A 14,931-nucleotide genomic window follows, 5' to 3' on the forward strand; every position below is an offset into this window, starting at 1 on the left:
GCTCTGCATTCCTCCCCACAATGCCTTAGTGCCCAAGGGTCTGAATGATATGAGTAACTTTTCATGTTTGTTGCAAGGTTTTATTCTGAAGCTGTGGGCGACAAGCCTGCGTGGTGCCTTTCAGTGTTGTCTGGCATGAGCCGGCTGCTTCGTGTTCCCTGGGCGCTGCCTGAGGCTTCTGTTTGCTCTTCCAGGGTGGGATAAAGTGTAGCTGAGCAGCTCGCCTTGTCTGGGTGAGAGCTGGAATTCCCTATCTGGTTTTGAACGAATTGCTTTTGAGGCTTTCCCTCCTCAGAATGTCCATGTTCCAGTTCTCTGCGAGAGCTCGGCGAGTGAAACGATGTGTTCAAACTGGCTCCTCTCATCGGAGGCGTTGACATCACTTGTCCTGGGAAAGGGCTGGCTCAGAAAACTCCCAAGAGCCACAGGGCCAAGCCAGGGGGACGGACCGCTTGGGGGGCCTCTGGGTCTTCAGAGCCGTTTTGTAGGTGGGCCCCTCTGGGCCCCTTCCTGGCAACTGGACTTAGGAACCTTCCCTGGGCCCAACTGGGGATGCGGAACACAAGAAACAATTTCTATATTGACTATTCTATTAAAAGTGGATTATGTTAAAGGATAAGTAATTTGGAAAAAGCACTTCTATTTATGTTGTAAGCTGAGAATCCATTCTGACAGTTTAATACATGAATCCTAATATGTTGAAGAGCTGCATTCGTACTTTGACAAGGCAGCTGTCGGGGGATTCATGTAAGGAGCTCACTCAGCCCTGAACAGTCCGGCTCTCTCTTCGGAGAGGTCTCCCTTCTGGGTGAGGCAGAGGAAAGCAGGCAGGCGCCAGACAGGCAGGCAGGCAGAACGGGCAAAGGGAGAGACTGAGGCACGCTGGGCAGAGGCCAAGGAAGGGCCCCCTCCCCACTCCACGGTTGGCACCACCACAGCCCCGGGGGGGAGGGACACTTGCTGCTCTTGCCTGCTGCCCAGAGCAGTGCCGCACATGCCCACTTCTGGCCCTGGGTGCTGCCAGGGAGATGCCCTGGAGGGTTTGCTTTGCAGGGCACACCTGCGAAAAGCCTGCTGAACACCTCCTGCCCAAAAGAGCTGCCAACGCCTTGGCACGGCAGGGCCTGGCAGGCAGCAGAAAGAGCGGCAGCCCAGACTTAATGGCCTCCGTGTTTGCTGTCACGGAGATTGGCTCCCAGAGCCCAAGAGCTGCCCTGGGCTGCAGGCTGCCTGGGAGGGGAGCGGAGCGGAGGAAGAAGAGACTCATCAAGCGGCCTGGGCACGCACGGGAGGGGGGGCTCTTTCCAGGGCTGGCAGGGGAAGGGGAGGGCTATGAGATTGGGGGGGGGCTGGGGGGAGGTTGAATTGGAAAGGGGAGGGAGCTCAGTAGGGCAGTGAGATCACTCTAGGATTTCAGCTTCTTTGAGGCTTCCAAAGATCTGTGGCAAGTCCCTTCCAGGAGGCTCTGGAGGTGTCCTGGTGCCCCCCCTCTTCTGGCCTGCCCGGCCAAGGGCTCCACCTGAGAATGCAGTGCCCCCCCCCCCGACCTTGGGCATTCCAGCTGGGTCTGCTGCTTCCTCTGTGCCCTGCAAGGGGGGGGCTGTGGGGGTTGCTTCTTGCCTGCCTCCCTTGCAGGGAATGTCTTGAGGCCTCCTTTTCCAGCTGTGGGGGCCACAGCACCCCCCCCCCCCAGCTGAGAGATGGCAGCACTGCTGTGGCCCAGGGGAGGCAGAGGCCCCCTTGCCCTTTCCGGCACCAGAGCCTGGGGCGGCTATGACAAGTGTGTGTGGGTGGGTGGGTGGGTGTTTGGCCAGCATTGTGCATTGAAGGGGGCCTCGAAAGGGGACAGCCTCAGAACTGGGCCTTTCCAGCAAGCAGCAGGCGCTGAGCAGCACATCCCTTGACCCCTCCCCCCAGCTGCTGGGAAAGCATCCCGACTGAGTGGTGCCCCTTCCGCCCCCCCCCCCCCGAGGATGCCCGCCACGGTCCACGCAAGCCCACCAGGCTGCTCCTTTGCTTGCCCTTTTGGAAGCCCCATCGCCCCCCTCCCCGCTCAGCCCCCCAGCTGCTGCTGCCCTGAGCTGGCCTGGCCTGGCCGGGAAAGGCTGCAGACAAGTGGAAAGGGCGGCCCTCCGAGGGCTGCTGGCTGCCTGGCATTGCCCCTGGCAAGAGGATCCTGCACCGGCAGCAGCCTCAGGGGCAGGCAGGCAAGGCGGCACAGAGCCAGTGCCCAGGGTGCAGGGAGAGCTTTGCGGCTCTGCAGGCGGCACTGGAATGTGCAGCCCCACCTGCCTGGGGGAGCGGGAGAAGAGTGAGGAAGCCAGGGGCTGTGCTGGTGCCTCCCAGAAGCTTCTGTTTGGGCCTAGAGGGGGAGGGAGGGGGCCTGGGTCTCCCCTGCTTGTCACCACCGGCTCCAGCAACTCCTGCCCAGCCCCAGACAGACAGCTGGGAGGCCTCCTCTGGCCCTTGGGTCTGGCAGCAAAGCACATTTCCCTCAGGGCAGAGACGGGGTGGAAAGCGAAGCGGCCAGAGGGGGGGGGAGCCCAGGGCCAGGCATCCCTCCCATCTCCCCACACCTTGGGGGCACTTCCTTGGTGTCCCTACACCTGGGCCTTCCCACTCCGGTGCTGACAGGGGGACCCCCAGAACGCAGAACTTGAAAAAGGGATGGCATGCTGGGGGGGGGGACATGGCTCACGAGGAACCCCCCCCCCCGAGAGAGACAGAGAGAGAGAGATGAAGAGGGGCCGGGCTGGCCAGTGCACGCTCCTGCGCCTCACATCCTGGGAAGGCAACTCTGGCAAGGAAACCAGAACCAGCTTTTGTGCTCAAAAGGCGCTTCCTTCAGAAGAAAGCTGCAAGTCTGAGCAACAGCCCCAAAGCCGCACAACCTGTTGTCATTTGCGTATGCAAGCACACACACACACACACACACACACAGATATTCCTAGCTGCCTGCTCAACCCAGAGCACACTCAGGCTTTTCTGCAGCCATTTCCGCGGGCAGCCACGCAGGTGGACTTCTGTGTGGGGCGGGGAGCTCAGCCAGCAGAGGGGAGGGAGGTCACAGCCGGTGGGATCCAGAAGGCCCAGGTGCAGGGGAGCAGGCCATGGCACCTGCCTTGGCGTCGTCCTTGGAGCCCTTGGAAGGAGAAAAGAGGGGCCCCAGGCAGGCAGGAGTCCCTTGCTGGGTGCCATGTGTCTCCCTGGCAGAGGGGGGGTGTGTGGAGAGAGCACAGCCAGAGCCTCCCCCTCCCCAAGAGGAGACCAAGCAGGCACTCCCCCCCCACAGCCCCTCCCTGCCCACTGAGAAGGCTGCTTCCCAAGGCACCAGCCCCTTTTGGGCACCTTCTGGGGGCTGCCTCCTGGGCAATGCTCCCTTGGAGGCAGAAATTCTACTTAGTGAGCTACTGGGATGGACGTTGCAAGCTAAGGCAAAAATGTGAGCTGGAGACTAGAACACCGGTGAGCTTGCTCACACCGGCTCCTCCTGGGCACAGGCGCTGGCCATGGCCAGAAACAACAGGGGGCCTGGCCAGAGGGGTCATCCCGCCCCACAGCCTGAACCCGCCCCGGGGCTCTTCTTGTGGCCCCTTCCCTTCACTCTGGGGATGGCCAAGAGGGAGCCCCACTCCTGGGGAGCAGACCCTGCAGGGGGGAGAGAGGGGGGCCCCCTTTCCATATCAGGGAGGTCAGGCCTCCAACGGGGCTTTTTGGTTTCTTCTCCCTGCCCCATGGCACTCTTTAGGAGATGGCTTTGGCTGTCGGAGCAGTTGTTCAAACACATCTTTCAAAACCTGCCTTGAGGCTCAGTGAAAAAGCCCAGCCTGGAACCTGCCAGTGGGTGCAGCTGCAGAAGGAGCTGACCGCCCCCCCCAGGAGGCCTGCCAGGTGTTGAGGGGGGGCAGGGGCAAGGCTGGCCCCCTGGCCCGGCTCCAGCAGCGCATCAACCCGGCATGGGATGGGCCTCCCCCGAGCCCAGCTGGGCATCAGGGAAGGTGCCCCCAGAAAGCTCAGCGGGAGGGGCATGCAGTTGAGTCCACTCGGCGGAGAGGCCCGTCTTTGAGACACAGAAAGGCCAGGCCTCTCCTGACTCATTCGGATTCAAGGTCAGGGAAAACCACAAAGGCCTGATCAGGAATCTGGATGCTAATGGTGAGGCCCTCTCCTTGTTCAAAGGGAGCCAGCAGCAGCCAGCCGGTTGGCAGAAACCTCCCCCCCCCAGGAGCCCCTGAGAGGGGGTGCCACTGAGCCCTGTGCCATCCGTTGCCGGGCAGGGATTCAAACCACAAGACAGAGAAGAGCTCTGAGGCATGAGGTGGCTTCGGCAGTCTTGCGTGGGGGTCCTGCCCTGAGGATGGCGCCGGTGAGCCCAAGAGCAGCAGATCTCAGAAGGGCAGCAGGTATCTGGATGGGGACCCCCTCCCCCCAGCCCCGGCAAGCCCAGGGTCCCTATGCTGAGGCAAGCCAGGGCAGCCCACCTCCCAATGCCTCTCGCCTTCCACTGCCTCCCCACCCCCAGCCCCACCCCCACCCCAGCCCTGCCACCCCAATGGGCCAAACCGGGATTAAGAGTTCTGACCATGCAAACTAGGAAGGGAGGTTGGATGCTTCCCTTGCAGGGCAATGAAACCCTCCCTCCTCCGGTCCTCGAGAGCCCCGGACTCAGACGGAAGAGGAGGCCAGGCTGGCCGAGAGGCACCCCGGAGTCTCTTGGCCGGCAGCCGGGGAAGAGGGCAGCCTGGCCCCTTCGGAGCCCTCGTGCGGCACTTGGCTTCCAGGGCCCACGCCGGCAGGACTGAGCTCTCTTGGCCCAGCGGCCCCAGAGGAACCTGCCATCCCTGGGGGGGAGGCGGCAGGGCCTGGCGGAAGGGATCCCTCCCTCCCGTCTCCGAGGTCCAGGGGTTTGGCCAGCCTCTCCGTGCCACCTGCTGCCCCGCCCGCTTCCTGGCAGACACAGGGCCCGCCCCCAAGAGGGAGATGCCAGACAAGAGCCCCCCAGAGGGGCCTGCCCACCCCTGGCAGAGGCAAGCAGGCCCTGCTTTGGGCAGAGGGGCCAGAAAGACACACAGAGCCAGAGGGCAGCGGGCCCCCCAGGGATCCTTGCGCTTTATTGTCCTAGGCTGCAGCGGAAGAGGGGGGCTGGGGCTAGGCTTCCCAATCCCCAGGTCCCAGAGGGGGGACCCCCTGGTTTTACAGGCTTCCCCCCTCCCCCAGCCAGCTGGCCGGCGGGGGAAGCCCCGCCCCCACAGCTATCATGCACCTCCATGAACGATTCCCATAGGGAATGATGGGGAATTGAGCTGCGGGTATCGGGGGCTCTGGGGGGTCTGTTTTTTGAGATAGAGGCACCAAATTTTCAGTATAGCATCTAGTGCCTCTCCCCAAAATACCCCCCAAGTTTCAAAAAGATTGGACCAAGGGGTCCAATTCTATGAGCCCCCAAAGAAGGTGCCCCTATCCTTCATTATTTCCTATGGAAGGAAGGCATTTAAAAAGGTGTGCAGTCCCTTTAAATGTGAGTTCCTTTGGAGTTCAATGATGCTTGTCACACCCTTGTTCCTGGCTCCACCCCCAAAGTCCCCAGATATTTCTTGAATTGGACTTGGCAACCCTAGCTGGGGCAGGAGGGGGGCTGGCACCAGAACGAAGTGTGTGGGGAGGGAGGAGCCCCGGGCCGGGCAGGGGGGAGCAGGGGGATCAGGGCCTGCGGCAGAGGAGGCAGCTCTTTGGAGTGGCAGAATTTATTTATTGATTTAATTCCATGTATATCCCGCCCTCCCCACCAAAGCGGGCTCAGGGCGGCTTCCGTGCTCATGGGGGAGCATGTAAGCCTTTGCCCCTCCCCACAAAGAGGCTGGCACCACTGGCCGGGGGTGGGGGGAGGCTCCCAGGAATGGCAGCGTGGAGGGTGCCACCCACACAGGCTGTTGAGAGCTCCGCTGGGCCCCTCCTTCTGCTCGGGGGGCAGCCCCGCTGTTTGGCGGACGGAGCCTCTGCTTGCTGAGCGTGGCTGGCCTGTCTCTGGGGTGGAGGCAGCGGCAGCGTCTTCATGGTGGGGGTCCTCCCGGGGGATCTGGAAAGATGCAGAGAGAAGCTCCCACAGAGCTGGCCCCGGAATGAAGGCACCCTCCCCTCCCTCCCTCCCTGCCAGAGCCTGGCCAGCAGCTGCCACCTTTGGCGCCTCAAGATGGCTCTTGCACCAGGGGAGCCTTTTGGGGAGAAGTTGGGGAGGAAGAGAGAAGTTAAGCTCCGCCCGGCTAGGTTTCTAGAGGACAATCACAAAGAAGGCCGGAGTGGCCTCCTGGCTCAGAGCAGCATAAGAACATAAGAGAACATAAGAGAAGCCATGTTGGATCAGGCCAACAGCCCATCAAGTCCAACACTCTGTGTCACACAGTGGCAAAAAATTATATATACACACACACTGGCTAATAGCCACTAATGGACCTGTGCTCCATATTTTTATCTAACCCCCTCTTGAAGGTGGCCATGCTTGTGGCCACCACCACCTCCTGTGGCAGTGAATTCCACATGTTAATCACCCTTTGGGTGAAGAAGTACTTCCTTTTATCCGTTTTAACCTTTCTGCTCAGCAATTTCATCGAATGCCCACGAGCAGACTTCGTTCTGGAGAACCGGGTTGGATCCCGCCCCTCTCCTCCTCCAGCTACAGCTGGCTGGGTGATCTTAGGTTAGTCCCCTTTCTCCAAGCTCTCTCAGCCCCACCTGCCTCCCAAGGAGCCACTTGTGGCGAGAGGAAGGGAAAGGTGATCGCAAGCCGCTTTGAGAAAAGCAGGGCATGAAAACCTACCCTTTGTCCTTTTCTTCTTCCGCTGCAGTCACTGGCCCTCAGCACCATTGGGGTGTTAAGTGTGCCAGCCGGGAAGGGAGCTCTGGCTCAGACCTTCCCTTTGTCCCCAGACAGAACTCGACACAGACGCCTGCCTAGTTTCCTCATCCTCAAACAGAATTCAAGCAAAAATGGCCCCTCCTGCTGAGTCCCTTCCTGAGAAGTTCTCCAGCACCATCGGTGCTCTTGCAGCCTTCTGTTTCCGGAAAAGGAGCCCTGTTCTCCTCCTCAGGGCCTTCGGCTGCACGACTGGGCCAGCTTCAGAGCCTGTCCTTTGAGTCTGCTCCTTCTTTCCTCGGATGGATATGCAGGCCACGAGAGGCACGGCTCACCTCCCCATCCTGATCTCTCCTCCTCTGTTTCCAACCCCCCCCCCACACACACACACACACAGCACCACACGGAGAACTGGCACTTTGGTCCTCTCCGCTCTCTCAACCTCACAGCTGGAAGACCTGACAGAGTCCACATCTCCCCTGGCCTATTTCCCCATCCCCCCCCCCCACTCCTTTATCTTAAAAGTAACTCCTGCTCCAACCCCTTCCTGGCTGCAGGTGCCTTTGGGGAAGGCCTGTGCTGCTGATCGAGGAGCTGCCGCTGTCTGCTTAGCATAAGCCCAACGATACTCCAAAGCCCACAATGAACTCCGTATTCCGTTGAGAATCTTGAAATCAAGTTTCCTCATCATCATCTTTTTCCTGCTTAAACTTGCAACCCACAACCCCCTCGCTAGGTAAAAGATCCCAGCTCTCCTCCCTGCCCACGTCCGCGTGGTCACACCTCCTGCCGCTCTGACTGTGGTTGGGACAGACAACATCGCTGGGGCTGCTGAGCACCCCCTGGCATTCCTGATCAACTCCAGAGGTTGGTTGGTTCCCCTGGAGGAAAGGGCTGCTTGGGAGGGAGGACTCGAAAGGCTCTGTGCCCCATTGAGGAGGTCCCTGCCCCCCCCAAGCTCCACCCCCAGATCTCCAGGAGTTTCCCACCTTGGGCCTAGCAATCCTACCCCCGCCTCTCTGTCCAGGGGGCAGCTGGCCAGCGTGGGCAAGGAAGCTCAGACTTCTGGCTGCCTCCCTGCCTGGTGCAGAGTGCTCACCTGGAGGAAGGGCCTCGGCGGGAAGACTGGCCTCATCCTGTGCTGTGCTGGCAAAGGCCAGCTGCTCTAGGCTCTCCGTCACCACCAGAGAGCTGCGGGGAGGGAGGCTCCGATCCCCAGAGCGTGTTCTGCGCAGGACACACTGGAAGCAAAGACAAGAGGTGAGCTGCAAGGAGAGGTGGCCTGCCTCAGTGGCTGGGGGGCAGGGCCAGGGTCCTCCCATGGTTGAGCAACCCTGGGACAGTCACGCTCTCCCCACCCCCCGCCCTTGACCCACACCCCCTCTCTCGGGGCTGGAGGAAGGGAGAACTTCCAGGCCCTTGGAGGAGCCTGAGTGAAGCAGAGAAGGAGAGCCACCTACCTTCCTGGGGAGGGGGCTGCTGGGGGCGGAGGCACTGCTGCTGCAGAGGCTGGCCATGGAGAGGCCGGGGGAAGGACCCTTGGAGCTGGGGGCAGAGGAGGGGCTGCTGGGCCCTTGACACGCCAAGGAGGAGGAGGAGGAGTCGGGGGCCAGGTACTTCTCGTTGATCTTCATGTTGGTCCTGCCCTTCACTGGGGGAGAGGGGGGGGAGTGACTCTCTGCCAGCAGGAAGGGAGTGGGGTGGGGAGGGGGGTGGGATGGGATGGTCCTAAAGGACCTGCCGGGGGGGGGGAGGAGGCCCACTGCTAGCCTCCCCAGAAGCCCAAAGGAGAGGGCAGAGGGAGGGCAAGGCTCCCCATGTGTCTTCTGTCAAAAGCGGGGAGACCCAGCAGGGGCTGTCTCCCTCAGAGGAAGGGCCCCAGCCCCCTCCCCTCCCCCATCCCCACTCACCTCTGCAGGGGTCATTCTTGACCAGGAACTCATCCAGAGCCACCCAGCCTCCCCCAACTCGCACCATCAGGGTGCTGCGCAGGATCCGGACCAGGCGCAGCTGCTGGGACTCCCCAAACTGCAGAAGGGAGGGGGGGAGTTGGCAGGGGAAGAAGCAATGGGTAGCCCCCTGCTGGGCAGAGTTTGCCCTTTCCACCCCCCAAAAAGAGGGGCTCTCCCAGCTCCCAGAAGGCCACCAGGTGGGGGCCCAGAGGTCTTCCCTCTGCCTGACTCCCCACTCCCCAGCACTGACTCACCAGCCTTGACTCCCACGCCCCCCCCCCAGGGAGGCCAGCAGCCAGCTCCCCCCACCCCCAGCACCAAGGCAGGGGTGCTGGGCAAGCACTCACTCGGTATCTGTTGGCACTGATCTGTTCCACCTGGAACTGCTTGGCACAGCTGCACTGGGACACCTGTCTGTTCACCTGGAAGACAAGCAGAGGAGGAGGGAGGCCTGTTGCTTCCACTGCTGCCCCCCCTCCCCAGGCAGAGTGCCCTGCTTCCTCAAAAGGGGGAGAGGCAGCCCAGCCGGCCAGGCCCCCCACTCCAGGGGGTGGTGCACCCCAACTGGTTCCCCTGTGCCACTGCGCCAGCTCATCCACCCCCTGTCAATCCCCATCACACCCGGAGGTGCCCACCCGCCCGCCTGCCAGCCAGAGGACAGAGGTCATGACTGGCCATGTCCAACTAGTGATCACTGCCACAAATCTCCCCCCACTATTTGCGCTGCGATCCTTTCTGCTTGCTTGGAATTGCCCTAACCTTCCAACCCAGCAAGGAAGACATTTTCATCATTAAAAAACAGCCCCAAAGAGGGCAGACACCAAAAAGAGAAGACAAAGTGTGAGTCTGGGGGCTCCTTGAAGACCAACAGACCTTGACTCCAGGCAGATGCGTTCCTATCCCTGCCCCCAAAGCCTCAGGCCCAGAAGGAATCTCTGTAGGGCTTCAAGGCGCCCCTGGACCCACACTCTCTCCTGCTGCTGCAGGCCCACACTGCTGCTGCTGAATCCACCAAAGAAAACAATACAGCAGCTGTGTAGCCAAAACAAATCACTAGCAGCACAATCCAGAGAGGGGGGCGGAAAGACTTTTGGGAGCCGAAGAGCCGCTACGTGGGTGCAGGAAGGGTTCGCACTGACGTATGACCGGCGCCGCCAGAGTGGGAGGGAGTTATGTGGGTGGGGGGCTGCCCAAACGCCGCTCTGTCCAAGGGCAGCGGCACCTGAGGGCTGTGTCCAAGCGTGGGCGGAAGTGAGGCGGAGCGTGGCATTCAGGCAAAGGAGGGGGTGGAGTTGGGGGCGCGGCCAGGCTTAGGCGGCTTCCTGAGCAGTTTGGTCCATGACATCCCCCCCCCCCCGAGAAGTGCTACTTCACGCCGGCAAAAATAGCAGCGTGTCCCATAGGCACTCGTTGAAACCAAAAACAAAGGTCGCCTCCACCACTGTGGAAGCTCACAAATCCCTTAGGGAGTGGCGTGATTGCCTCACCAATCCTCTCATGCCTCAGGCTGACGAGCCCCCTCCCCAGCACCCAATTGCGGTCTCCCCTCCCAGAAATACTTCCACTCTGGCCTCACACAACTCAGTTGCTAGGGAGAGGAGTGAGTGGTGGGAAGCTCTGCTGGCGAGCTCCCGGCCATACAGGGGGAGGAACAGGCAGGCACATTGGTGACGGGTTATGCACTGTGTGGTTGCTTTGACGGTATCTTTGCCTTGCGAGGGGGAGAGAGAGGTCTCTATCCTGGGGCTAACTGCTCGTTTCCATGTCTCCACAGGTTCCGGGCTCTGCATGCGAGGACTGTCGCCCATGGCTGGGTAAGTTCCACTGCCCCCCCCCAGCCTCCCCCTCCCCTCACTGTCGACCGCTTGGTGTGCGAGCGTCTCTGGCACTTGAAGCAGGCAGTGTGCTCCAGCAGGGGGCGTCTGCTGACCCCGCTCCCCTGGGCTGCCGCCTGCTCCCTTCCCTTGGTCTGCCCTCGGCCATGTTCCCAACCCCTGGCAGGGCACGGGTTGTATGTGTGTGGCAGCTGCCCCATTGCAGAGAGGTGGTTCAGAGACTGTCCCTTTAAGAGAGCACCCTGCTGAAATGCAGCCTGCTCTTCCAGCTGCCACCCCTGCAGGTGCTCTTGACCTCTATCTCCATTTTGCAGGTGGGACTCCAACACAGGCTTCTGCGTGTGTTGCTCCACTGCCCCCCCCCCACTCCCTCAGCTGTTTCTGCCTGCCGCTCGGAATGGAGCCCACCCACAGCGAGACTGCCCAGCGCGCGCCAGGGAGACTGGTGCACTCTGTTCCGGAAAAATAAAGTCTGAGCTGTGCCCTCTGTTGTCTCTCCTGCTTGGCATCTGCTGCATGTTCCCTGAGCAACCCGCCCCCCCCCCCCCCCGTCAGTGGCCTCTCCGAGGGAATGCCTGGGAGGGTGGGCAGACTTGGTGTTGGGGGGGGGGCGGTCTATGAGCCGCCATGCTGCCCCCCGCATGCCTGGACAGGTGAGGAGAATGCCGCCCCTCAGCAGGGCACTGTGTGGGGGGGACTGATGAAGTGAACTCAGAGTTCTGCAGCTGATGTACTCACACTCTGAGCTCTGCAGCTCCCGGGGGAGGTGTTCCGTGCACATGGCGGGGGGCGTCAGGGCAACACAGGGGGTCTCTGGGTGAATGGTGGGTGTCTGCTGCTGGGCTGCTCACTCCCAGACACACATTCCAGCCGCTGTCTATGATAGCGAACTCCTGCACTTGGTACTTCCTGCTTGCCTGCCTGCCATTGGCAGAGTCTCTGACAGCGGGAGGGTGTGAGGCGATGGACGGCTTCTCCGTGGTCCCGTGTGGGCCTGTCTCGCCCCCACTCCCGCCTCGCCACCAAGCCAGGCTTCTCGTGTGCGCATGCCCAGCCTCACTCCTGTTCCCTCCCCGTGTTGGTGGGATGTCTCTCCTTTGCCTGTGATGGTCTGCCCATCATTGGCTCTGTTCTCTGTTTGGGGACGGGTTGGGGATGGCTAAGCCTCTCTGGGGCCGCCTCTCCCCATCCCTGACTGTCATGAGCCGTGATGCATGTGCCAGGACTGGCCAATGGGGTGGGGGGGTGGGCTGGCCCTCCTGTCCGACTGCCTCCACCTCCCTTCCGTGCTTCCACCAGCGGCATTGCCATGGTGACCGTCTCCCTCACGGCAAGCTATGACTCTCCCCTCCCCACACTCCAGCGTGCCGAAGTCCTCAGGAAGTGTATTAGCGGCGCGGTAGCTACACCACAGTTGGCCGTCACGTTTGTCTGGATTGGGCTGCCCATATCTTAAACAAGTTTGCTTGAAAAACTTTCTATACAAAACTTTCCTATGCAGTTCAAAGTGCCAAAAGGCACCACATAAATAGTCTTGAAGTCCAGAAACTTGTAAAAAACCACTAAGGTTTTGTAAACTTTTAAAAAAACACTTGGTTTGACCACACCACTAAGGTGTGGTCAAACCAAGGCTGTTTCAAACATGAACGGAACGGTGGAAACATGTTCAGAGGATGCCTTCCAAAGGGAGAAAGAGGGCTGCGGGACGCCGTGTCACTGGCATCCTCTGAATACGTTTCCACCGTTCCGTTCATGTTTGAAGCAGCCTTGGTTTGACCACCCTTAGTGGTTTCTTACAAGTTTCTGGACTTCAAGACTATTTATGTGGTGCCTTTTGGCACTTTGAACTGCAAAGGACACTTTTGTATAGAAAGTTTTTCAAGCAAACTTTTTAAAGATACTAAGTGATTTGTTTTGGCTACACAGTTGCTTTGTTGTTTTGTTTGGAATCTTCCACTGTGTTCTGCTTTATTTGCGTTTGCTGAATCCACCAAAACAGACGACCTGTCCTCGAAAAAGAGGACACCTCTTCAGGGAGCACCCTATACCGTTGCCCCATCCGGTGGGTACAACCCCGCCCCTTTCTGCCTGCCCCCTTGGGTTCTGGGTGTGCAGGCAAAGCAGCCATCCTGGGCCCCTAAGGAGGCCGGGGGGAGCAGAGAAGACGTTCCCAGCAGCTGGGGGTTGGGGTCTCCAGGAGAGTTACCAGCAGTGAGGACCCTGCCTCTGAGCAGATGGGCTGAACCAGTGAATGTTTGCTGCTGGGGGGGGGGCGGTGGAAGGATGCTTGAGGAAGAGGCTGCTGCCGCCACAGGAAGCAAGTAAGTGAGGAGCGGCTTCTGAGAGGAGCCCTTGGCCAGAAAGGCTCGGCTGGTCACTGCTCCACACACCCAAGAGGTCACATCCAAAACGCCACAGCTGAAGGTGCCCAACAAAAGGTGGGTGTGGTCTGGAAAGAGTGTGAAGCCTCACTGCTCACTTTCCTTGTTTCTCCAGCCCCCCCCCCCCACCCCTGGTCGTGCAGAAAAGGGATTGTCTTTGAAGTCTCCTTCCCCCTGATGTCTTCTATGGAAGAACTGCACTGGGAAGGCCACTCGAGTTCAGGGGAGGTTGGAGGGATGCCCCCCCCTCCAGGCTGAATGATGCCCTTCACAGCTCTCTCGCCCTGGGCCACAGAAGGCCCGAGGAAGTGGGCGCAAGTGCTGGGTTTTGAGGATGGCATCAGTGCCTCCCCCTCCCAGGCACCTCCACCTAGCTGAGCCAGAGCAGCTCCTGCCCAGGCCCTCCTTTCTGCGTCTTCCCCGGAGGAGGCAGCCAGTTTGAGCCCCTGGCATGGGCCTTGGAGGCCACAGTTCCACCCCAAAGCCTAGGAGTGAGCCCTTCCCGAAGCACAAAAGAAGGCAGAGGACAATGGAAGGAGACAGAATCCTGCCCCCCGCCCCCCACCTTCCGGCTGAAGAGCTGGATTCTTTGCTGGGGGAAATCTTAATTGTGTCTGCTTCTGATAGGAAGTTTAGGGCTTTTCTTTCCAATTCTCTTGCAAAGAAGGAAAAGACCAGGGCTGGCTCCACTGCTATTGCCCCTCTTTTTCCTCCTTGCCATGGAGCAGAATCCATTAGAATCTGAACTCAGCTCTTCCCCCACCCTCAGCCTGTACCTCATCCTGGATCTGGTCAGCATCAGCCTTCCGCCGCAGAAGGTCCCGGCTGGGGTGCAGCGCGCTGGCAAACTCGCAGTAGTCGATGTAGCCGTCCCCATTCAGGTCAAAGATGCTGGCCACGGCACTCATCTCCAGCACGTTGGTGGGAAATCCTGGATAAGGAAGGAAGGGAGGGAGGGAGGAAAGAGGGAGGGACAGGAATCAAGGAAGGAAGGAAGGAAGGAAGGAAGGGAGGGAGGGAGGGAGGGGGAGGGAGGGACAGGAATCAAGGGAGGGAAGGTAGAAGGGAGGGAGGAAGGGAGAAAAGAAAGAAGGAAGGGAGGGAAGGTTAGGAATCAAGGGAGGGAGGGAGGAAAGAAAGGAGGGAGAGGAATCAAGGGTGGGAGGGAGGAAGGAAGGGAGGGAGGGAGTTGAATCAAGGCAGGGAGGGAGGGAGGGGTTCAAGGGCCATTCCAAAGCCCAAGAGCCTGGAGAGAGCCCCTTGCCAACCAGCCAGGAGAGCAGGAGACTGGGGCATGTGTGACTCATTCCATCCCTCAGCACAGGGGAGGGGTCCCCTCCTCGTCAACAGCATCGGGCAGGGGGGCAACAGGAGCCATTCCAGCAGCGGGTCCAGCCCTGCTGCAGCTCAAGGGCCGCACTCACTGGAGGAGAGGATGCCCTCAATGAACTCCTGCTGGCTGACCCGCCCATCCTGGTCCCTGTCGATGCCCCGGAACACGTCCAGGGCCCGAGACTTCATCTGGCTGATCCACTGCAGGTATCGCTTTCGCCAGACGGCAAAGTCGAAGTGGGAAAACTCCTCCAGCTGTGGGAGTGCGAGAGAGTGAATGAGAGAGGCCTTTGGAAGGGCGACCCTCCCCTCCCCTCCCGTCCTGTTCCTGGCCTCGCCTCTCGGAGGTGCTGTTGGGCGTTCTCCAGCCGATACTGCCTGTCCAGGGCCAGCAGCCAGAGCTGCTGCCAGCGTCGCACCAGCTGCGCCAGGAGGGGGCTCTGCAGCTCCAGATCGTCCAGGGGCACAGCAGGAGCCCTCTGGGAGAGTCTCCCGGCTGAGCGTCGCCCTGTGGGGGGAGAGACACGGTGGGGGGAGGTGATGGCGGCTCTGCCCGCTCCTGGACAGAGAGCCCTGCGTCG

General features: G+C 60.6%; 1 protein-coding gene across 1 annotated transcript; it reads right to left on the minus strand.

Moving 5' to 3' along the window:
* Positions 1 to 8,388: 8,388 nt before the first annotated feature.
* Positions 8,389 to 14,630, minus strand: LOC132574795 (microtubule-actin cross-linking factor 1, isoforms 6/7-like; the record flags this gene model as incomplete). The annotated part of the gene is made up of 5 exons (XM_060243029.1): positions 14,443 to 14,630; positions 13,795 to 13,949; positions 9,150 to 9,224; positions 8,761 to 8,878; positions 8,389 to 8,501 (listed from the first exon to the last, which is right to left on the minus strand). Coding segments are annotated over exons 1-5 (558 nt in total), but the record flags the coding sequence as incomplete, so codon positions are not given.
* Positions 14,631 to 14,931: the final 301 nt, after the last annotated feature.

The sequence above is a fragment of the Heteronotia binoei genome, chromosome 7, assembly GCF_032191835.1.
Source record: "Heteronotia binoei isolate CCM8104 ecotype False Entrance Well chromosome 7, APGP_CSIRO_Hbin_v1, whole genome shotgun sequence".
In the NCBI taxonomy this organism is placed as follows: Eukaryota; Metazoa; Chordata; class Lepidosauria; order Squamata; family Gekkonidae; genus Heteronotia; species Heteronotia binoei.